This window comes from Ceratotherium simum, chromosome 13 (assembly GCF_057802395.1).
Source record: "Ceratotherium simum simum isolate JZ-2026a chromosome 13, ASM5780239v1, whole genome shotgun sequence".
NCBI classification, from domain to species: domain Eukaryota; kingdom Metazoa; phylum Chordata; class Mammalia; order Perissodactyla; family Rhinocerotidae; genus Ceratotherium; species Ceratotherium simum.
Genome location: NC_141912.1, coordinates 38,263,097 through 38,287,418, shown reverse-complemented (window position 1 = coordinate 38,287,418; position 24,322 = coordinate 38,263,097). Strand labels below are relative to the sequence as shown.

Sequence of the window (24,322 nt, the reverse complement as noted above, 5' to 3'; positions counted from 1 at the left end):
TACTACACGTTTCCACGTCTCCACCACACTCGTTCGTGGAATAAGCGACCACATTCCCACTGGGTTTTTCCAGGTAGTGTCAGTGGCCGCTGGGGCACACAGCCTCTGGGCTCTGGCACTGATGCCTTAGTGACCCCATGTGGTGGCAGGTCAGGCCCTCAGGGAAGGAGGGGAGGGCAGGTGAATCTCCCCTTGTTCCTTCTGTTATTGTCCCCTTAACGTGGGAAAGGCACTCTTATTCTTGTGATGATAGAAGTAATACACGATACTGAAACAAAAATTCATATACCACAGAAGCTTAGGGTGTCAGGGCCCAGGCTGGGGCCACTGGATGTGGCCTGCTCGCCACTGCTACCCCCTGGTGGTCCCTTATGAACAAGCAGCCTCACCCACCAGCCAGGGGCCAAACAGAGGTGGTCCTCCAGAGGGCAGTTGCTCCTGCCCTGCCTCCTCCTCCCTCCTTTTCCCTCCTTTCTTCCCTCTTTCCCTCCTTTCCTCTTCCACGTGCCTCCCCTCTCTGCTTGCCCTATTGCTCTGCTGCTTGATGGAAGGAGATCTGACCTGAGTTAAAACCTGACTCTGGTATCCACCAGCTGTGTGACCTCGAGCCAATGACTAAACCTCTCTGAGACTTAGTGTCCTCATCTGGAAAATGAGGATTATTAACTCCTGCGGGTAAAATGAGATCATCCATGTAAAACACCTAGCACAGTGCCTGGCCCTGTAGATGTTTATTATTTATTGTTATTATTACTCTCATGCCTGCACTTGACAGGTGCTCAACCAGTGGTAGTTTGCTTGCCTTCTTCTTCATCCCAGGTAGCCCGGGCTGCACATTAGACCCATGTGTGTAATGTTGAATACACCCGGGCCTCCTCCATCCCAGACCAGTTAAGGCAGGAATATTTGGAGATGGATACAGGCATTGGTATTTTTTAAAATTTTAGTTTATTTTTATATTTATTTTTTCATCAGGATTTTTTAATCTCTCCAGGTGATACTAATGCATAATCCAGGCTGAGAACCACACTGGGGCAACCAACAGCCCTGGGTTACCTGGGACTTGCCTGGTTTAGCACTGAAGTCCCAGGTCCGAGGAACCCCTTCAGCTCTAGGCAAACCAGGACGCTGGGTCACCCCTTTCCCAAAGGAATGGACCCACGTTTTCTGAGTCCCCAGTCAGGACACACGGCCTGGGCGCAGATGGCTGGAAATGGATTATTTGAAAGCTCGGCTTGGGGTGGTGGGTCACAGAGGCCACAGGGGCAGCTGTGGCAGGAGTCAGGCTCTGAGGGGGAGAGTGGCCGGCTGTGGCTCAGTCAGACAGGTCCCCGTCGTTGGGCCCCCTGGGGCTCCAGCCGCTGGCCGCCCGCTCCATGGCCTTCATCCAGCGGCTCCTCAGCTCCTCGGTCTCAGCCTTGAAGGTGTAGAGCTGGCCCGACTGTTGCAGCTGGAAGACCCGGGGGTCCGCCTGGGGCCCAGAGCTCACCTGGTAGCCCAGCAGGGGGATGGAGGTGTGAGCCCGCATGTCCTGGGAGGGGAGGAGAGAGCTGTGGGCCGCTGCTCTCCCCTAGCCCCCCCACCTCAGACAGCTGTTTTGAAGGTACCAGCCACACACCTGCCTCTGACACCCCAAACACCCACGAAGCAGGGTGGGCTGGCCAGAGGGCACCAAGGAAGAGGAGAACTGGCCGCCCCCTGAGGGCAACGCAGTGGTGACCTGGAGTCCGGGCCCAGCTCTGAAAGCAGCTAACCCTGTGACTCGAGGGAGCCATGTCCTCGTTGGGCTTCAGCTTCCTCATACCATATATGGGCCCACAATACTCACCCGCCCTCCCCAACAGACACATACCACGAGAAGGCCAAAGCCTGGGGGGCAGGTGGCGGCGTTACCTGAGGGGCAGCATAGACATAGAGCACCAGGGGGTCGTCCCGGGGGATCACACACCAGCCCCGGGGGCCACTCTTGCCCCACTTGTCCCCGACAAGCTGCAGGAAGCTGCACATTAGGCTCTGCTCGGACCACGCCATGGACCCTTTCTAAAATCAGAGAGAGGGAATGTCAGGGAACAGGGCACCTGCTAGGGGACAGACATTGGTCTGAGGGCCTGACAATCACTCTTTCTAATCCTTGCAGCCATCCTGCAAGGAGGAGTTATTTGTCCCTGAGGCTCAGAGAGGTCCCATGATGGGCTTGTGGTCACACAGCTGGCCAGTGGCAGAGCTGCTGTCAAACCCCAGCCAGCCTGAACTTGGGGCAGGTGCTGGGGGTGCTTATCACTTGTGTTGCCCCAGGGGACAGAGTTGGGGCCTGAGAAGGGGCTGACCATCCCCTCTCTCCAGGAGCAGGCTGTGTGGCCTAGTGGTCAGGGAGAGTGTGAGCAGGGGCTGGACCTAGAAGAACGGGGGGATTGGAAAGTGGGCAGATGTTGATGGAAAGGAACCAGTTTGAAACCTGGGAGCTGTGTTCAGCTGGAATAGACTGGGGTCTTCTCCCACCTCCCCGGGACGGTGGGATGTCGACCCAGCCTTTAGTGAGGGAGGGGCAGTGGTAACCAGTGTCAGGGCCGGGTCACATTGTATTTACAGCATGAAGCTGAACACAGCCAGTGCCCCATGGGTGCTGATCGGCAGGGAGGGAGCAGCCCGGGTGCACCTCTGGGGTGGGGAGTGGCTCAGCCAGGCCCCAGGGGCTGCAGAGGGAATGTCTGTGGCAGAGATCAGAGAGCTGGCTCCTAACTCGCTGTGTGACCTTGGGCAAGTCACTTCTCTGGGCCTGGGTCTCCATGGGATAGGTCCCTGAAGCCCCTTCCAGTTAGAATGAAGTCTCCAGCCTGCCTCTGTCCAGCAGTGGGACCCTGACCTGGAGCCTCAGTTTCCCCATCTGTAAAACGGAATCAGCAGCACAGCTCTCTTCACCTCCTGGGGCTGTTGGGGCAGGGCATGGGGACGTGAACAGGAACTGTCCAGAGAGGCTGTGTGATTGTGGGATGCGGACACAGGGGAGAGGCGGAAGAGCTGGATGACAGCCTGGAGCCAAAAGTTGCTTCCATTTGGTGACAGGCCCAGCTCTGTTTGGGGGACAGGGGTCGGGGGGAGGGATGTCTGTGGGCAGAGAGCGGAGGACAGGGAGCGTGACCCCAGCTGGCTTATTCCTCAGCACCTAGGACAGTGCCAGCGTGTCACCCCGCACGCATTTGCTCAGTGGGGGAAGGGGCCCTCACCTCCAGGATGCCCCGTCTCTTGTCCTCCTTGTCCTCAGGGAGCACGTTTCCCGTGAGGAACGTGTAGCAGTCCAAGCAGACTCGGTTGGGCCTGTTGTCGTCGTATTTGAGCTCGGCCCTGTAGTCGGAGCACCTGGCACAGACCACCTGGGGGAGGACAGGCGGGAGGGGTTGGGGCCTGAGGTGAGGCAGGGGATGCCGTGTTTGTACCTTGGCCGGCGGGGGGGCGGCGTGAGAGCAACCAGGGACAGGAGGAAGAAGCAGCAAGATTCAGGAGAGGAATGGAGGCAGAGAGGGGTGTCCCCGTGCTGGCAGAGGCCCAGCTGCCTGGAGGCTGCGGTGCAGGGGGAGACCTCAGGCTCTGGGCTCCCCAGTGGGGACCTGAGACCTGGCCCCCACTGCAGGTCTCAAATTCCTGCCCTTCAGAGTCCCCTTTCGTGAAGGCAGCTGGTTTTTTTAGCTTTACTTTTTTGTGAGAAAGATCAGCCCTGAGCTAACATCCATGCCAATCCTCCTCTTTTTTTTTTTTTTTTGGCTGAGGAAGACTGGCCCTGGGCTAACATCCATGCCCATCTTCCTCCACTTTATATGGGATGCTGCCACAGCATGGCTTGACAAGTGGTGTGTCGGTGTGTGCCCGAGATCTGAACCCTGGGCTGCCGCGCACACTTAACTGCTACGCCATAGGGCTGGCCCCCGCAGGCAGCTGTTAATCCCAGGGGCTTGCCCTGCACATGCCCCTTGCATCTGATTCACTTCTCCAAGTGCTCTCTCTCTCTCCCCTCTGCCATCTCACCAGCCACCCCAACAGGTGAACAGCGCTGGGGCTTTATCCTCACCTGCCATTGAGGGCAGGGCAGCCCAGAGAGGGTCGCCCAGCTGACTGGCAGCAACCGGTCCTCCACAAACAAGACATGTCTTTAAAATTCCGCAGTTCAGCTTTAATATTCATGCAAATTTTGCATCCCACTCAATCACAGAGTCAAGCGTGCTCTAACACTAACATGATAGGTTGGTTGTTTTTGCCAGGAAGACCTGCTATGTGGGCTCTGGTGGAGTGGGGCCCACCCCTAGCCCACCACGGAGAAGGCCCCAAGAAGGCCGACATGGATCATGCCAGGGAGCCGGGATGAAAGAGGCATGATGAGACTCAGAGAGAAAGAGGGGTGCTGCAGGATGTGACTCCAGGAAGGCTAGGCTGTCACAGTGAGTTGGGGATGTGGGCTTGGAAACGGGGGCCAAGAAATAGAGATGAGGGAGGAGGGTTATTTCCCAGGGAGCTCATCTGTGTGCCCAGCACAGCACACGGCCTGGGAAGGACTCGCAGGAGGAGGCCCGGGCCTGCCCCACCCTCACCAGGATTCCCGTCTGGCAGGCACGGAGACAGAAACTGGGCACCCAAACCACCGAAAGGATGACTCACAGTGTACAAAGGTATGTGCGGGCATGAGAAAGTCCTAGATTGGGCAAAGGTACCTCACACAGGGGGCTTCAACTACCTACAGAGCATTTTATTTTATTTTTTATTGAGATTTAAAATGTTTAAATATTATCAATGTGTATTTATACTCTCCTCCACCAAGTTTTTATTTTGAAAAATTTAAAACCTGCAGACAAGTTGAAAGAATAATACAATGATAACCCCTCACCCAATTCACCAACTGTTAACATTTTTGCCATATTTGCTTTCTCTCTCTATATATATATGTATTTTATTTTCTCTGGACCATTTGAGTGTAAATTACAGTCATCATGACACCTCACCCGTAAATATGTAGCTTGTAACTCCTAAGAGCAAGGGCTTTCTCCTGCCTATCCACAATGTCATGACCACACTTGGGAAATTTAACAGCGATACGATATTATTATCTATATATGCCTCATAAGCAAATTTCCCCCAGTGGTCCCAATAAGACCTCTGCAGCTAGTTTTTTTCCCTCCATTAAGGATCATACATTTCATTTAGTTGTCAGAATATTTTCTTTCTTCCATATACCTGGAAGGCAGGTACACGGGTGTTGTTATATTGTTCTTTGTGCCTTTTTGTACTTCTTAACTATTTTTAATAATTTTTTAGGAACTACTTACAAAGTCGAAAGTGTGAATCAACTCAACTGGTATTTACAGATGTGAATCACCAAGAACAGTAGCTAATCCCCAGATTCTTTCTATTTGGCTCTGGGATATAACTCGTCAGTTACATCTGAACATAGGTGTGTCCCGGTCCTAGAAATTTACTTTGTGTCTTGATTGCTGTGTAATACATTTTGGGGACACCTCCCTGACTGGCCCCAACCTGCCCAGCTGGTTTCCTCCTGTTCCCTGGAGGTCATTAAGGACTGAGGTCTTTAAGGGCTTCGCTGTTTGCAGAGTAAACGGAGGGGGTTGTGATGTCAACAGAGCACAGCTCAAGTACACCAGGTGCTTAAAAAGCAAAGCTAGATCTGCCTCTGATAACCGGCTGATAAGAGGAAGTGGGGTGGACACGTTTCCTTCCTCCATCAGCTGCTGGCTCAGGCTCCTCCGAGTGAGCCCTGCCTGAGCTATTGAGGAGGGGGAAAGAAAGGAGGAGAAGGAGAGGGAAGGGAGGGAACCTTCTTTTGTTGAATCCTCGCTACCACCCTGGAAGTAGGTATTATAATCCCCATTGGACAGATGAGGAAACTGAGGCCCAAGCCCGGCGGGCAGAGTTAGCAACAGAACTGAGCAGCTGCTGGAGTGCTGAGGACTTGCGCAGAAGAGGAGATGACAGGGAGCCGAGGTCGGTCATGAAGCGAGGACGATGGGGGTGGGAGTGTAACAGGCGTGGGGCTGATGAGGTGGTGGGTGCCAGGCCTGAGCGGGGCTAAGGGTTTTGGATGCCCCCACCCTGGAACTGGAGACCATTTCCTGGTGGTGACTCTGGGGACCTTGGGAAGTGTTGGTAAGAAAGCAGGCAAATCACAGGGCTCAGCTTTGGGGAGTGTCTTGAGCAAGCTGTTTACCTCTCCCAGCCTCATTTCCCCATCTGTAGAACGGGGATAACAGAAGCCGTGCTTCCAGGTGGGCACTGTGGGGTCCAGACGAGGTGACTCACGTCTGGCACGGAGTGAGCACACAAGGAGGCTGGGTTGCACTGGTTGACACCGGCAGAGGTGGCAGGGAGGGGAGGGCTGAGGCCAAGGTGGGCCAGTGCAGGCAGGGGTGCTGGCGGGACTACTCACGTAGCCACAGGCCCGGCAGTGGTGGCGGCGGCGTGTCAGGGCGTTGAAGGGCTCCTGGCAGCGCATGCACATGGTCACCATCTTGTCCCGGATCCACTGGGGCGCCCGGAGGCCCAGCTCCTCGGACTGCAGCTGTTGGGCAGCAGGGCGGGCACGTAGTGACCTCTTCTGCCCACTCCCTGAGGCCCTGGGGCCCCTGCTGTGGCGGGGATTACGTGTGATGTGCTTTCCAGTGGTTTCCACAGGAAGCTGACCGAACAGATGAAGACTGTATGGTAGGTCAGTTACTATCATTCTTACTTTACTGTTGAGGAACCTGAGGCCCGGAGAGGTCAAGTGACTCAGCAAAGACACACAGCAAGTCAGAGTTCAGAGCTCAGATTTAAAATCAAGTCACAGGCACTCTCCCTACTTTCAAACCCAAACCTGCACTGCTCCACCCCCAGCCAGAGCTATAGAGCTGTGACATCCTCCCTAGGGACAGTTGCATGTAGAGGCTCCCAAAGGAATTTTTTGCTAATGGGGAACCTTTGGCTCTGAGTCTCTGAGCAGGGTGATGCTGTGGTCAGTGGGCTTCCTCGGCCCCTTCTAACCACTGCTGGTGGGTGACACTCGCCTGCCCTCCCCGCTGGCCTGGGTAGAGCAAAGAGGGAGCAAGCCCAAGTGAGGCTGGTGGCTCCAGGCAGGGTCGCGAAGGCTTCCTTTACCTCCCTCTCCTGGGTGTCTCCCTCAGGGCTCTGGACGGCAGCCTTGAAGGTTTCATTCCGCTTCTCGATTTGGTCAATGGCTGCTTGGCAGGCCTGGGGGGAAGGGAATGGTAGAGGGGTGGCGGGAAGGGCTTGCTCATCTGTCCATCCATCCACATGTTCAACAAACATTGCTGAAGGCCTACTGGGTGCCAGGCACTGTGTCGAAGCACACAGTGGCTGACTCAAGGGAGGAGCAACTATTACCCCAGATTACAGATGTGAAAACTAAGGCTCAGTGATGTTAGGTAGCTTGCCCCAGGCCATCCAGCTAGGCAGTAAGAAGCCACAAGATTTGAACCCAGCTCTGACTCCAAACTACCACAGAGCAACTCCTGAAGAAGAGCAGGGAGCAGAGGGGCACACACATGTGTGTACACAGGCACACACTCGCGCCCACGCACCCCTCCCTCCCGGTTGGCCTGGGTAGGCTAGGGTCATGATCCTAGGGTCCCGGGAGTGTTCTGATACCTGCATCCAGGAAATCATTTCCTCCTGGGACCTGCTTGGAAAGTGAACGCAGGTGTTGAGAGCAGCCCCTCCCGGTTTGCCCGGTTTCCCTGCCTCGCCCGGCCCCCAGGACCCCAGCACGCCTGCCTACCGGGCTTGCAGCTCCAGGGTGCGCTGCTTCCCAGACACCAGGAAGGAGTGGGGAAACTCGGCATCAGTCAGCTCCCGCACCTGCTCGGAAATAGGAGGGAGCGCGTTCAGACTTGTCGCACCCCGTCCCCCAGGCACTGTGGGGTGGAGGGAGGGGGAGGGTGCCCAAGGGACAATTCAGATGTGCAGAACAGGGGTAGGGAGCTCGTTCACCGCCTCCCTAATCCCACGGAGCCAAGCAAATGCACCTGATGCTGGGCTTCACTCTAAGCAAACAGGAACGCTCCTGGAATTTTAGCAGCTGCTAAGTTGGCCCAGGGTGAGGTAGGGGTGACAGTTGCTGACAAAGGCTTCACCAAAAATGGAAATTGGATCATAAATTGGGTTGGGGCCACAGCTTTTTTTTTTTTTTTAAAGATTTTATTTATTCAGTTTTTTCCCCCCAAAGCCCCAGTAGACAGTTGTATGTCATAGGTTCACATCCTTCTAGTTGCTGTACGTGGGACCCGGCCTCGTGTTGGAGGGAGAAGTGGTGCCTCGGGGCACTCCCGGGATCCGAACCCGGGTCGCCAGCATCAGAGCGCGCGCACTTAACCGCCAAGCCACAGAGCCGGCCCGGGGCCACGGCTTTTTCAAGAGCAGATCTAGGGCCTAGAATAAGACCTTCTATCCCACACGGTGAATGAAGGAATTGATGGCCGGATGCACAGGCCAGAGAGATCCTGCATTTCTTGTCTTGTGCTGTCCCCTTGTGCAGAACGCCACGGGTCCTGAGCCCACTGTGAAAGCTGCCAGTCAGAGAGAGCTTCCTGTGTGCCCGCCTTGGAGCTCAGGGTCTCCGTGCGTGTTGTCATTTCATCAGCACGACTCCTGAACCCACTGATCAATCCTAACACCTCACAGCCGTCCTGTGGCTCCCGAGGGCAGGGCCTCCCCCAGCTGCAGTCTCTTTGCATGGCTGAAACTGGTCAGGCCTCCAGATTACCAACCAGTTACAAGAAATACAGGGGACTATGGGACATGTTAAATGACACCACAGGGGAGCGCCCAGCAAAATCCAGACTATAAGAAACCAGAAAAACGACCTGATCTCTTCAATCAATAAATGAGGAAAAAAGCAGGGATAGGGGGAGTGTAATGGATTAAAAGAGATGTAAAAAACACATCACAAATGATTTGAACAGATTAGCTGTGAGAAGACATTTATGAGACAGTCAGGGAGAACCAAATGATCTTAATGTTATTAAATAATCATTAATTTGTTAGGTGTGATAATGGTACTGTTATCTTTTAGGGCAAAAAAAAAAAGAGTTCTTATCTGTTACAAAGATAGACTGAGGTATTTTTACATGAAATGATGATGTGTGGGCCGGCCCCATGGCTTAGCGGTTGAGTGCGCGCGCTCCGCTACTGGCGCCCCGGGTCGGATCCCAGGCGCGCACTGACGCACCGCTTCTCCGGCCATGCTGAGGCCGCATCCCACATACAGCAACTAGAAGGATGTGCAGCTATGACATACAACTATCTACTGGGACTTTGGGGGGAAAAAAAAAAAAAGGAAGAGGATAGGCAATAGATGTTAGCTCAGAGCCGATCTTCCTCAGCAAAAAGAGGAGGATTAGCATGGATGTTAGCTCAGGGCTGATCTTCCTCACCAAAAAAAAAAAAAAGAAATGATGATGTGTCTGGGATTTGCTCTTAAATAATTCAGTGGAAAAGGGAAATAAGAGGGGCGATGCTGATGAAACAGGACTGGCTTTGAGCTGATAATTGTGGAAGTCAGGTGATGATATATGGGAGTTCATTGTATCATTTTCTTGGCTTAAAAATGTCCATAATAAAAAGTTAAAGAAAGGCGCCGGCCCAGTGGCGCAGTGGTTAAGTGCGCACGCTCCGTCCGCTTCAGCAGCCCGGGGTTCGCAGGTTTGGATCCCGGGTGCGCACCAACACACCGCTTGTCGAGCCATGCTGTGGTGGCATCCCATATAAAGCAGAGGAAGATGGGCACGGATGTTAGCCCAGGGCCAATCTTTCTCAGCAAAAAAAGAGGAGGATTGGCATCGGATGTTAGCTCAGGGCTAATCTTCCTCACAAAAAAAAAAGAAGGAAAAGAAGTTAAAGAAAATCTTCACTGGGCCGGCCCCGTGGCTTAGCGGTTAAGTGTGCGCGCTCTGCTGCTGGCGGCCCGGGTTCAGATCCGGGCGTGCATGGACGCACCGCTTGTCCGGCCATGCTGAGGCCGCGTCCCACATACAGCAACTAGAAGGATGTGCAGCTATGACATACAACTATCTACTGGGGCTTTGGGGGAAAAAATTAATAAATAAACATTAAAAAAAAAAAAAAGAAAATCTTCACAGCAATCTTGGGAGGCAGACATCACCCTCCTTTAGGTGATAAGGAAATGGAGACTCAGAGAGGGCAAGAGACCTGCCTGAGGTCACACAGCATCTAAAGGGCAGAATGAGGATTCAAACTCATATTTTTGGCCTCCCAAGGAAAAGATGGAAGAAAATCTACTTCCACCCCAGCCCCAGAGTCCTGTAAGCATAGACCTCTCTTAGGCGGTGTGGAGAGAGAGTCACAAAAGAGAGCCAAAACAGAGACTAGAGCCCAAGAGCCTTAGTGTGGGGGAACACTGTCATCATTGAACCCACCTGACACTTGAGGCCCTCTGCTGTCTCCCCGCCACGTGGTCACCAGGCCTTTGCACACTTTCAGGGCGACCCACCACCTCCCAGAGAGCACTGACTACAGGCACACCTCCCCTCATGTTGGCCCACAGACCAGTCTGCTCCCTCTAGAAAGAGCCTGCTGTGACTTGGACTCAGTACCCTGGGCAGTGGGAAGGCTCTGCGGGTTTGTCAATGGAGAAGCTCATGTGGAAAGAAGGGTTTGGGAGAGCCACTGCAGAGCTGTGTGTAAGGGATGAAGGGCTGGATCTGGGCAAAATGGGACAAACTGGTGGCCCAAAGGCCAGCTAGGAAGTCACACCCTAAATGGTCCAGTCCTGCCTGGGGAGAGAGAAGGGGTTGCTACCTGGGGGACAATATCAGGAAATCTGGCGAGACTCCATGACTAATCGGGTGAGGGAGACGGGGGAGGGAAAAGAAGGGAGAAATCTAAGGTTTGGAGTCCAGAGGTAGGAAGAAATATGATGCTTTTAATAGGAAAAGGGGAGCTGAGGGGAGCTCCTGACCTGAGGGCCCAGGACCACCTGTGCATAGGGGCAGGATGAGGGTTTCCAGAGGATAGTTCCCCGAGCTCTGCCGTGCCCAGTCTCAACCACTGCCCCGGTCAGGACCGGTTCAGGCCCCCGCTAGCCCATACAGTGCCTTTGTGCTAATTAGAAAAAGATGCCCCTTTCCTGAAACACTTGACTGACATCTGTTGGCAAACAGGCATAACATTCGGATTTTGTTGGGACAGGATGCTTGACTGCCATCTGCCGGACAATAAGAATTGTAAATATACAAGCTGTGATGTCTGCTGTGGATGAAGTGTGCTCATCTTAGATGAGGTGTGCTCGTGTGGTGCATAACCTGCACAGATGTACATGGAGACCCTGGGTGTGTGTGCTTCCTTCTTCCCAGGCTGGCCCTGTGCAGGATGGCACAACACTAGGACCAACTCAGACCTTGGGGAGAATCAGCTGCTGAGAACTAGGCCTCCCTGACATCCAGGGAGGAGGAGGCCAAGGGGTCATAGGCCAGTGGGAACCATCATCGTGGTCAAATTCCAGAGCTGCCTCCAAACCTCAGACTCAGAAAATGGTTCCTGCACCGACACAGACGGGTAGACAGCTCTGCACCTGCCAGGCCCGTGCCATCCGGGAGAGGGAGCTATGCGGCCGCCAGAGCAGCGGACACGCCCTGGGAGAACGTGTTGCCTGGGACTGGCAGACGCCAGGGCCCGCACACACTGGGTCCCCGAGCCCTGGGCACACACCCTAAGCGTCTGATGCTCTCAGCCCCATCTCTCTTATTTTCTTTACGATTCTGTTTTGATCTCTGTTTCTTGGTTTTTCTATCTGTTAATCTCTGCCTCTCTTTTTTTATGCCTGGGTCTCTGCTAGTCCTAAAACAGGGCTTCCTGTCTCCATTTTTCTGTCTGTCTGTAGCTCTCCATACACCTGTCTTTCTCAGTCTCACTCACCGAGGCTCCCAGAGGTACAAGCCTGCACACGCCCTGGCCTCTGGGACATTCTGGCCACCTCCAGACGGAAAGCTGGATGCCCCCGGGGTCGGCGCTGTATTCCTAGAAGCCCTCAGTCAGCTCAGGCATGGGGGATGGGGTGCCACTCACCTTCATCCCGGCCACGTCGATGCGGGTCCTCACCTGGAAGTGGGCGCCCACCTGGATGACCCTGGGCACACAGTAGAGCAGCATGTTGTTGAACTGCGGGAGACACAACGATGAGTGTGTGCGCAGTGGGGGGGCGGGAAGGATGGTGAAGCGGGGCTTCCCCGAGGTGGGCTGGGCACCGCCGGCTCTCCCTCCCCTTCCACCACACTCTGGGCCAGCTCACAGGACGTTACAAGTGTGATGAGGAAGGGGTTGTTGTGCCCCCAATCCAAGTAGATGGTCACTGAAGGGTCACCCTACCTGTGGGCGTCAAGGGTCCACAGTAGACCTCAGAAATCTATGAGGCCTGTCTCACAGGGGCTCAGGGCAGCAGGGGCTTAGGAGAGGTTCTAGCTCCCTCCCCCAGACCTCCAGACGCCCAGGACCAGTTTCCAGATCTCCAGGAGACCCCCTGGCTTCTTCAGGGCAAACCCTGGCAGTTCTTCCTCGTAGCTAACTTAATTCCCTCCTGCTGTGCACTCCCTAGAGCACAGGTTAATACCACAGGTTTTGGAGCCAAACAGACTGGCTTCAGATTCTAAGGCTGTTGCTTCCTAGGGAATGTCTGGGAAGCCTTTCAGATGGAAATCCGTGAGGCCTGGAGGCAGCACGTGACTTGTCCAGTCACACGGGTGCCAAAGCAGAGAAGGGCAGAGAAGCAGGGTCTTCCCTGTTCCTCCTGCAGTGCTAGGTAGACGTCATCAGGCAGGACCCAGAGCAGAGTGGCCCATGGACTGCCCTCCCCAGCGTGGGGTGGGCCCCCCAGCGTCCCCCTACCAAGAAAAGGTAGCGCTCCATGGGGTCGCTGCGGCGGAAGGAGATCTTGAAAACGGGGCCCTCACGGAGCAGAGTGTTGGAGGGGTCTACTATGTCATCCTCGAGGCCCAGGCGCTGGTACACCTCCCACAGCTCCTGCAGCCGCTCCTGGGGACAGGGGTGCGCCCTCAGCCAGGGCCGGGCAGAGCCCCCCTGGTTCTGGAGGGTTTGCCTTGTGTGGACAGGGGCAGGTGTGAGGGAGGGCAGCAGCAGGGTCAGGCGTCACGGGGCAGGATCAGGGGAGGAGTGGGTATAGAGACCCGGGTAGGCTGGGGGAAGCTGAGAGCTGTAGGGATGAGGGACCGGGTCCCTGAGGATGCCCACTGCCTCCACCCCGAGGGCTGGGCTGCTCACCATCTCAGTGATGGCTGCGTTGGAGTGCTGCGCGGCCGAGAAGATCATGTCGAGGGCTTCTGAAGGGGGGCAGGGCCAGAGTTACCCCCTGAAAATCTGGGACCAGTGGTTGGGGCAGGAGGTCTTTGAGGCTTAACAAAGTGGCCTCAGGGCCCGCTGTGAGTGCCCCCAGGAGCAGCCTGGCACATGGGGTGTCCGGATGATGGGGCCCACTTCCCACCCAGGGTGGAGAGACTGGAAGCCACTGAAAGACAGGGCTTAGGAGTTCAGCCTCTGGGACCCTCGCTGCTCCCTGAACCCAGCCAGGACAGAGGGCGCAGTGGAAAGAGCACGGGCTTGGGTGTCATGCAGGCATGGCTCCAAATCCCAGCCCTGCTCCCTTCTAGTTGAGCAAGGCACGCAACCTCTCTGGGCCTTAGCGTCCTCATCTGTAAAAAAATGGCTAATGGTATAGATAATGTCTATGAAGTGCCAAGGATCAATGCTGATGGCTAATGGTCATCAGAACCATTTTAGCAGGTGCACAATAAATATGTGGGAGTGGCTCAGGCCTCCCCGGGCCCCTGGGCCCCCTGGGGTGTCCTTACTCTGGGCATCAGCCCGGTCTGCGGCCTCCGCTGGCAGCTTCTGGACGTACTCCTTGAGCAGCAGCTCGTAGCGTGGAATTCTCTGGACAGGCTCCAGCATGTGGTGCTGCAGGGTCAGGCTGCCCGAAGCCTCGCTGCTCTTGAGGAGGGATGCGGGAGGGATAGCGGGGGTGAGAGTGGGAGGGTGGGTCAGGCTGCCCCAGGGGCAGGGGAGGGGGCAGGGTGGGCGGGCGCTGGGGCCTGTGGAAGCAGCCGAGCCTGGACATGCCCAGAATCACTCGGGGAAACAGCCCCTACACACCAGGGGCAACAGTGCAGGCTCTGCCCCGGCCCCCACCCCGCCCTCACCTGAATGCGGGTGATAACCTCCTGGAAGGGTGGAGACTTGTCCGTCCAGGTGGCCAGCAGCTCAGCGGCTCGCTGAAAGTTCTTGACATACTCACTGTACATCTTCAGGAAGGGGGCCAGTTTCTGGATCACATCACCGATGCGGGGGGTGGCCGACCTGCAGGAGGAGCACCCAGTTATCTCTCTCAGCCTGGGGACCTCCTCTCTTGACCCCAGGCAGGGTCAGGTTAGGCCAGGCCCCCTGAACCCCCCAAAGCAGCCTTTCTGCTATACTTTTTTTTTTTTAATTTTTATTTATTTATTTATTTTTTCCCCCAAAGCCCCAGTAGATAGTTGTATGTCATAGCTGCACATCCTTCTAGTTGCTGTATGTGGGACGCAGCCTCAGCATGGCCGGAGCAGCGGTGTGTTGGTGCGCGCCCGGGATCCGAACCTGGGCCGCCAGCAGCAGAGCGCGCGCACTTAACCGCTAAGCCACGGGGCCGGCCCTCTGCTATACTTCTGCTAGCAGGTATGGGGTGTGCGGTGCCCCCCCCCTTAGACTGTGAGTCCCCTGAGGGCAGATGCTGTTCTCTTCCACGGATTGGGCCCCCCCAAAGGCCCGAACAGTGTTGGGCCCACAGCAGGTGTTCAATAACCATTTGATCTTGTTCACGTAACAGTAACGAGGGCCACATGCCAAGCACGGCCCAAGACACGTCGCATGTCTCATCTCGTTTAATTCTCACAGCCTGCAGGGGGGACAGTCGGTGGCCCATCTTAGAGATGAGGAAATCAAGACTCAGAGGGAAAGAACTTATCGAGGATCATCCTATGGTAGGGATTCAACCCAGGGACTGTTAGAGCAGAGCGGTAAGGAGCCACAACCTGGAGCTGGCCTGCCTGAGTCTGATTCCCAACCACACCACTTACTCTCGCTGTGTGTTCTTGGGCAAGTCACCTAACCTCTCTGTACCTCAATTTTCCCAGCTGAAAAAAATGACAATGATGGCAGGTAATCTCATAGGGTTGTCTTTTTTTAAAAAATATCTTCTATTATGAAAACTTTTAAGCAATCATAAAGTAAAAAAAATATAATAATGAATCCCTATATATCCATCACTGGATTTAACAATTACTAACATCCTTCTTTGCTGAAGAATTTTAAAGGACATCCCAGACACCATGGTATTTTTTTTGGCAAAATATATAAAGCAAGTAATTTCACCACTAAATGCTTTGGTGGTCATCTCTGAAAACAAAGAGGGCTTCTTGCATAACCACAATTGCCGTCAGCACGCAGCAGGCTGATGTGAAGATTAACGAGTTTATAGACGCAAAGCACAAGGCCGGGCATGTAGGAAGCCTTCAGTTAGCGCTGGCTATTTCCACTGCCTCCTACGTCACTCAGCCGAGTGAGGACCTGATCCATCCCCTTCCCCAGGACATACACACACACACACACACACACACACACACACACAGAGCCTCCAGGACTCAGTCATCCAAGCCCCTTGCTGTGCAGACAGACTGAGCCCAGCAGAGGAGACTCTCATGGCCACGCAGCAAGGGCAGGGGCCTAGCAGGCCAAACCCAATGCCCCAGGGCTGCAGTCAGGGGCCTCGGGGGCTCCTGGTGGAACTTACCAGTCGTCCAGCCGCCGCTGCAGCTCTGGGAGGAAGAACTGCGCGTGGAACAGGTAGATGGAGGAGATGTTGGAGAAGATGAGCCTGACCACGTCCTCCGGGAAGGCCTTGCTGCTGCGGGCCTCTCTCAGCAGCTCCTGGAAGAACACCTGCAGCCACCGCCGGGTCACTAGGCCTGTGGCAGAGACGGAGCCACCCACACACCAGCCCAGGGAGAGACAAGACAGCTCCAGGGGGCTTCGGGGGTCCCTCCCTCGCTTACTGAATGCTTTCCCCTCCTTAATCTCCCATCATCCTCGCAACAATCCCCGGAAGAGAGAGGCAGGGAAGATGGTATGCTGGCCACTTTACAGATGGGCAAACCAAGGCCTAGAGACTCAGGCACTTGGCCAAAGGCTGGCAGCTGATGAATGTCAGAAATGAGCCCATCTTGTGTCTGTCAAGGTCTTGGACTTTGCCAGGCTCAAGACCCCTCTGCTGATGGTCAATGATTTAACTCTCTAGCCTTGGGGCTCCTTAAGAAAGTGTGAAAGGGTAACCATGGTGAGGATGACAGATGAGGATGCTGTGTGGGGCCTGGGAGGACTGGTTGGTGTGTATTCTGCTACACGTGAGGCCGCCCAGGCACCAAGGGAGGAGTGGGGAGAGGTGCTAATGGGCTACATCCTGTCTTCTGCCCCAACTCCAGCCAAAAGGGTCAAAGGACTAAGGCTTCCTACAATCAAATCCCAGGGCCCTAACTCTCTGGTGCTGTGAGTCGGAAGGGAGGGCGGGGGGTTGGTGAGAAGAGCCGGTGCTGGGGCTCGGGTTGGGGCATCCTGGCCACTGGCCTGGTCTAGCAGGTGGAGGCGTGCCACATAGGCCTGCTCCGTCTCCAGCAGCTCCTGGACGATCCTCTTCTCCTCAGGCTCCTGCAGGGGCGTTAGGGGGAGAAGGAAAAGGGGAAGGTCTCTTCTGATGGGAACCTTGGGCACAGTCTCCAAAGATGCCCCAGTGAAAGGCACCTCCCAGTGTTCATGCCCTCCCACAGTGCACCTGGGCTGGTGCTGGGATCCCTTTAACTGAGAGAATGGGGTGCCGTGAGCCTGTGCCAGATCTGGGCCGAAGCCTTAAGAGGCCTGGAAGCTTCTGCTTGTGCTCTCTTGGAGCCATGAACCACCACATCTGGAGCTCTCTGCCCTGATGGAGAGGGAGCCAGGGGCCCAGCCATGCCAGCATCCCAGCTGAGCCCAGGCTTCCGGCTGTCCCTGCCCAGGCACCAGGCTTGAGAGTTGAGCTATCCTGGGCATTCTAGCCCTGGCCACCATCTGACCGCAGCCACGTGAGAGATCCTCTTATGGACTGAATGGTGTCCCCCCTAAATCCATATATCGAAGCCCTAACCTCCAATGTAACTGTATTTGGATAGAGGGCCTTTAACTGGGTAATTAAGTTAACTGAGGTCATAAGGATGAGGTCCTAATTCACTAGGACTGGTGTCCTTCTAAGAAGAGGGAGAGACCTGCAGAGCACGTGCACAGAGGAAAGGTCATGTGATGACACAGTGAGAAGACGGCCGTCTACAAGCCGCGAAGAGAGGCCTCCCCAGAAACCAACCCTGCCAGCACCTCGATCTTGGACCGCCAGTCTCCAGAACTCTGAGAAAACCTATTTCTGTTGTTTCAGTCACCCAGTCTGGGGTATTTTGTTATGGCAGCCCAAGCTGACTAAGACAAATGCCAAGGGAGACCAATAGAGAGACCATCCAAGAGCATTCCAGTCAACCCAGAAAACTGCGAGCAATAATAAATTGTATTTGGCCACCACATTTTGGGGTGGTTTGTTGTGCAGATAACAAGCTAACCAGAACATATGACTATGATCACCACCCCCAGTTTCTAAAGGAGGAAACAGGCACAAAGAGGTTGAGGTGACCGGCCCAGGCTCACACGGTTAGGAAGCAGAAGGGCTGGGGTGCGAGCCCTGGCGGTCTGTCTCCAGGGTGCACAGCATCGGGCAGCCGAGCCCTCGAACTCCACAGATAAGGAGACTGAAACCCAGAGGAGGCTGTTCCAAACTGTGTGGCCTTGGAAATGTGAGTTTCGATTTCCTTGCCTAAAAGACTCCTGCAGTGGGGGCTATGTGAAATAATGCCCACAGTGGGGTACACAGTAGACACACAATCAAAGGCCGTTGAGTGGGGAGAATTGAGCTTCCAGCCGACCTCTGGTCACACGAGACCCCCACCCGGGGGAGTGCTGGCTCTGGCTGGGAGAGAATTTGTGGGGAGGAGGTCACTGAAGGGGCCCCCCAGATCCCCATTCTACCCTAGCCTCAGGCACCTGCGTCCCTGGCCCAGGGCTGGTCCCGGGCTGGCAAGATTTCCTCCAGGCCCCGCTGGACAGCTTGTTCTTCAGGGAGCTCAGGTACCGCCTGCTGACCGTCCTGGGCCCAGATCCCACAGTCTCCCCCGGGTTGAGGGTCTCCCCCACGTTGGGCTTCTCCTCTGGCCCTGCAGGCTGGGGAGGCCTGCACCCAGGGTGCTGATACTCGGCCTCCAGTCTGTGGGCTCTGCGCGCTGCTCCTGGGCTCCTGGAGAGAACACAGCAGACCTGAGTCTTTCCTGTCTGTACAGTAGGGAGAATAGCATCTCCCTGGCGGGGATTTTGGGCAATTAATGCAAATCACAGGTGTGCAGTGGCCTCTGAGTGCCTGGTGCTCGGGAGGAGTTTGCTAAGTAAAACATCCACTTCCCTCCCCAACGTCTTCTTGCAGAGAACTCCAGTCTTCAAAATGAGTCAGCATGACTGTGTTTAGTTCTCTGGGGAATTATATACTTCCCTGTTTAAAATTTAGTGAGGATCCCTCCCTCTACACACGGAGGTTTTTAAGTGGCTCCTGCCAGATCACCCTCACCTGTGGACCTCACCCCTATTTTTAGTCTCTGCAGCAGGAAAGGCCCTAAAAGCTTAGTAACTGATACATGGGGGGAAAGTGGGAGCCATGGAACACTCTAAAGGGAGGGCAGAGCTGCTAAAGCTGGGGCTTTTCAGTGGGAGCTGTGCCTCCACACCTCTAGAGAGGAAAAACCAGTCCGGGCACAGTTTTTCTGCTCCCCTAGGAATGGGCCTTTGTAGGCAACAATTTTCTTTTTTTTTTTTCGGTGAGGAAGATTAGCCCTGAGCGAACATCTGTTGCCAATCCTCCTCTTTTTGCTGAGGAAGATTGGCCCTGAGCCAACATCCATGCCCATCTTCCTCTACTTTATGTGGGACGCCGCCACAGCGTGGCTTGATTAGTGGTGCGTAGGTCTGCACCCAGGATCCTAAACTGCGAACCCTGGGCCACCAAAGCGGAGCATGCAAACTTAACCACTATGCCACCAGGCCAGCCCCATGTAGGGCAGCTTTATTACCCTGCTTACAGGGTCTGCAGGCCAGTTAAATTCTTGAGATATCAGAGGCCACCCTCAATGAGTATATCCAACGATTTGGGCTGTGCCCCATTCCCTTTGGCATGGAAAGGCTTGCGATGACAGCACAGGGTAGGCACCTTTGTGAGAGAGACAGGCTGGGAAATGGAGGACCAGACAGGTACAAAATCTCCAAAACTCTGTGAGAAAGGTTTTCATTACCCCCATTTTGCAGCTAAGGAAACTGAGGTACAGAGAGGATAAGTAACTTGCAGCTAGCGGTGGCAGAGGTAGAATTCAGATTAGAAAGGCTGGCTCCATTTGAGTCAAGGAGAAACGGGTTCAGAGAGTCCACGTGACCTGCCCCAAGTCACACAGCTGGTTCCTGGCAGAGAGACGATTGGGACCCAGTCCCCGATGGCTCCTCACAGGCTCTTCCAGCCCTCTCTGGAGCCCCAATGCCCGGTTCCTCAACCCATAAGTCTGCCACTCATGGAAGTAGCTGAGCCTCAGGCTTTCTCTTCTATATTTGGTTTCAGCTTCTGCATTTCCCTCCAAGTGCCCCAGGCCAGCTTCTGTTTCCTCTTCACCCCTCAGTTTCAGATCAGCTAAGGCGCTGGAAGACCTCACAAGAAAGCGCAGGCGAGGCAGCTGGCATGGGCCCCTCACACAGTAAGAGGTGTCTCTTATCCTCTTGACAAGGACTCCTCTGACTCCGTTCTGGTTCGAGGACTGCCTCCTCCTGCCAGGGGTGTTGCTGAGGCAGAGCACACATGCTGAAGGTCTCCACTGGGCATGCCTGGCCTGTTGGGTGGAGTAGTGCCGTCTCCCCACGCCCAAGTGGGTGGTGGGCCAGGAAGGTGGCGCCTAGAGCTGTCCTCGGTGCTGAACAGAACTTGCTGGCAAAAGACCCTGGGAGAGGCAGGGTAGGTCACCAGGCTCAAGAAGTTGAACTGCCCTTCTGGGTCCACATCTATGTCACCTCTGCCATGAATCCCACAGGAGGCTTTGTCTGCTTTGAGTGCCCTTGGCATAGCGTCTGGGCCCCTCCCAGGATATCTGCTGTTCATGACCTGGCATCATGGTAATTCCATCCATCCAAAGACAGAAATCCTCAGGGCAGGGATCATCCTTTAGGCTCCTGCGTCTACTACAGTTCCTGTGCGATGCTGTGCTGTGCCGCCCACACCCCCTTCATGACTGAGGCACTGTTCCCCCAGCTGCTGGTGGTATGGTGGCTGACTGGTATTGACTGAGTCTCTCCCTGGAAGAGAGCTGCTTCACCCAAGGGCAAGCCCACATCCAGTGACTAGTCCATTTGGGGTGTCAAGATCCAGCTCTTTGCCTCAGTTGGAGCAACCTGAGGGGCATCCCAGCTCCAGAGCCCCCCGGGACAGGCTGAGGCCTCTAGTGCAAGTGTACAGCAGTTCAACTTCTCCCTCTGCCCAATGCTGCGTCCCTCACCCCACAGGTGTGTTCCCAAAACTCTCCCTAGTAAATCTCCTGAAGCAAATCTCTACCTCAGAGTCTATTTTCAGAGAACCCTACCTATGACAGTCCCTAACACAGTCCTGGGCTTAAGAAATGCCTGCGGAGTGGATTAATGTCACACACACACTCACACACACACACCCCACACACCACCCCTGCTGGGGCCGCCAATAACCTTCACACATCCAGCCCAGCCTTTTCCCTTCAGACAGAGGCCCCTGCATTGCCCCATGCCCATGAACTTAAAGCCTTCCCCTCTTGTCTGTGCCTCCATTTTCTCGTCTATAAGATGGGAATAGAAATAGAACCTACCCCCGTTATGCTGTTAGATGGTTAAATGAAATAAGCAACAAAATGCACTTAGAACAGAGCCCCATAGAAGGCTGACCATACGTACTAGTTTGTCTGAGACAGGCTCAGTTTTTCCTGTTGTTCCCCCCCCAAAATTTAATGGCATCTACTTTCAGTTTCAATCATGTCCTGGTTTGAATGATAAATTATGTGGTTATTCTGCTCATAAGGAGTAAACATTTGCTAAGTATTAGCTATTAGTTCTGCTGGAGGGGCAGTGGGTGGAGTTCTGCAGCCTGAACACTGTGTCCGGTCGACCCACACTCACTCATAATTACACACATGTCTGGACTCTCCCCAATACATCAACACACACACTCTCACCTCGGTCCAGCTCCTGGTGCCAACAACAATCTCTTATGCTCTGAGGAACCCATGACCCAGGGACATGGGCACTGCCCAGACAGGAGGTGTCCAGGACTGAGCCCAGAGGGTGAACTGCTCACTGTAAGGCCCCAGCTGGCCCTGGCCCTCTTCCTTAGCCTGGAGACTGGGAGGGCCTGTGCTGCCCGAGGGCCTGGGGATGGGCAGAGGAGCTGGAGGGAGGCTACCGGTCTGCCGTGGGGACCCTTCCCACCCCCGCCGCCCCCTACCTGCTGTTCTCAAATGCAGTCACCAGATTGGACACAGACACCAGCTTCTCCTCACTCGCCCCCTCCATCCTGCAGGCCTCCAGGGTGGCCCTCAGCTACCCCTGAAGCAGGGAGGAAGGCCTCCAGCCAGTGCACTCAGCCACCCCCTCCTGGGGTCATAGATGGGCTAAGACATTCTGGAATCTGCTCCTGTCTTTCCCAAGGGCTCAGCAGGCCTGCCCCTGGCTTCAGAGTGAGGAAAGAGGAAGTGGTCTCAGGGCCACAGCCCTAAAGGGGAAAGTCCCAGTGCTCCCCATAGAGGGAGGAGCCTGCTTGGGACCCACCCCTCCCTCATGGGGGCTGACCTTTCACTCCTGTAGACCCCCAGTTCCAGAAGCCACCCTGAGGGGTCAACAGGGCCCAGAGGTAGTTTTGGGGGCTGGGCCCTTGGCTGGCCTCTTGGCCTGAGCATCTCTGGCCAACTATACTTTCTCACAAGGCCCAGTGGATTTTACTTGGTCCTTTCTCAACAACTTCTTTTCTGCTTCTGACCTGCTCACTGCTTTAAGGAAACAGCTTCTTTTATTAAAAACAAATCACCAACCTGTTAAGAGGTGGCAGGGAGGAGTACTGGGGTGCTCCCGCCTCCCCACTGGGGTTCTCATTTGAATGGCTGCTGTCTCCACCCCATGGTCCCAGGGGAGGGAGGCCTCCTCCCTGAAACTCTGACGATAATAATAGCTAACACATAGTTTTTCAAAGGGCTTTACGAGTATTTTCTCATTTAATCGTACAACAGCCTTATGAGGTGGATCCTGTTACTAGTCCCATTTTACAGAAGAAAAAATTGAGGACCAGAGAGGTTAATTAACTTACCCAAAGTCACCCAGTAAAAACACAAGAGAGGTCAGATTTCCAAAGCAAAGGTAAGTGTCCTACAATTCCGGCAAAGATTTGGTTCGGAGCCTGGATGACCACGTTCTTGCCGCTCCACGCTTAGGCTTCCCTGCTCCTAGCATGCTGGGTTGTCTGTGCCTGATGCCTCCTCTGCCTCCTGGTCTCCCAGCCCTTCCAGAACAAATGGCCACTGCCTCTGTTTCCCTCATTCAAGCCTCACAGGCCCACAGGCTCTCCCACTGGCTTCTGGTTACGCTCATCCCAAGCCAGGGCCCTCCTTGACACTGGTCTTTGTCCTGGAGGGTAGGGACTGAGCCTTAGTCGTCTTGGTCCCCGAGGCGCCTGGCACAGCTTCTCGCTCCAGCGCCTGTGACCCACTGGGGCCTGACACGCCCAACAGCCTCACTCTGTTGGAGCTTCCCCTAAGTAATTTCTCCTGCCAGATGCCTGGTCCCTCCCCCCGCCCCTAAATGTCACTAATTCTCCTCATTTTTTGTTCTGTTTTTACTTTTTATTTATTTATTTATTTATTTATTTATTCATTCATGTGAGGAAGATCAGCCCTGAGCCAACATCCATGCTAATCCTCCTCTTTTTACTGACGAAGACTGGCTCTGAGCTAACATCTATTGCCAATCCTCCTCCTTTCTTTTCCCCAAAGCCCCAGTAGATAGTTGTATGTCACAGTTGCACGTCCTTCTAGGTGCTGTATGTGGGATGCCGCCTCAGCATGGCCGGACAAGCGGTGCGTCGGTGCGCGCCCGGGATCCGAACCCCTGGCCTCCAGTAGCGGAGCACACGCACTTAACTGCTAAGCCGTGGGGCCGGCCCCTGTTTTTACGTTTTATTATGGAGAAATTAGAACATAATTAGCAAATTTGGCAAAAGTAGACAGAATAATATAATGCACTCCCGTGAACCCATAACCCAGATCCAACAACTGTCAACTCGTGACCAGTTCTGCTCCATCTACAGCCCGTTCACTCCCCAGTCTCATACCATTTTGAAGCAAATCCCAGACATCAGATGATTTTACTCATAAATATTTCAGTGCGTATCTAAAAGATAAAGTCTCATGGGCCTGCCTGGTGGTGTAGTGGTTAAGTTCACGCACTCTGCTCCAGTAACTTGAGGTTCGTGGGTTCGGATCCTGGGCACAGACCTACATACCACTTGTCAAGCCATGCTGTGGCAGTGTTCGACATACAAAAGAGAGGAAGATGGGCATGGATGTTAGCTCAGGGACAATCTTCCTCCGGAAAAAGAGGAGGATTAGCAACAGATGTTAGCTCAGGGACAATCTTCCTCACCAAAAAAACCCCCCCAAAATAAATAAGTAAATAAAAGATAAGGACTCATATACACATATGCACATAGATATAATGGTACTATTGTTCTATAGTTGCATATATACACACATACATATGTTTTATATAAATTATATACATGTATATGTATATATATGAAACAATATTACCATTATCATACCCTAAGAGATATTGAGCAATAATTCCTCAATATAATCAAATATCCAGTCAGCATTCAAAGTGCCAATTCCTCATAACTGTCATCTGCTGTGGACTGAATTCTGTCCCCCCAAAATTCATATGTTGAAGCCCTAACCCCCAGCGTGGCTGGATTTAGAAACAGGGCCTTTAGGTGGTAATTAAGGTTAAATAGAATTATAAGAGTAGGGTCCTAATCTGGTAGGATTGGTGGCCTTATAAGAAAAGGAAGAGATCTCTCTCTCCATGCCCCCCATCCCACCCCTGC

At 54.3% G+C, this 24,322-nt stretch overlaps 1 protein-coding gene across 4 annotated transcripts; it reads right to left on the bottom strand.

Annotated features, from left to right (window-relative positions):
- Positions 1-929: 929 nt before the first annotated feature.
- On the bottom strand, positions 930-21,912 carry FGD2 (FYVE, RhoGEF and PH domain containing 2). Of its 4 annotated transcripts, none has more exons than XM_087438532.1 (16): positions 21,674-21,912; positions 18,169-18,418; positions 16,678-16,758; positions 15,848-15,996; positions 14,223-14,379; positions 13,875-14,013; positions 13,288-13,346; positions 12,895-13,041; positions 12,079-12,171; positions 7,775-7,854; positions 7,645-7,678; positions 7,135-7,227; positions 6,428-6,559; positions 3,225-3,371; positions 1,894-2,040; positions 930-1,531 (listed from the first exon to the last, which is right to left on the bottom strand). In XM_087438532.1, exons 1-16 carry the CDS (start codon positions 21,739-21,741, stop codon positions 1,316-1,318), a joined length of 1,992 nt encoding a protein of 663 aa, XP_087294658.1. In that variant the 5' UTR covers positions 21,742-21,912; the 3' UTR covers positions 930-1,315. The 4 variants fall into 4 exon arrangements, with proteins under 4 accessions (XP_087294658.1, XP_004424252.1, XP_087294656.1 ...); XM_004424195.3 differs by having other exon boundaries at positions 7,645-7,675; XM_087438530.1 differs by lacking the exon at positions 7,645-7,678 and having other exon boundaries at positions 6,428-6,626.
- Between the last annotated feature and the right edge of the window lie 2,410 nt (positions 21,913-24,322).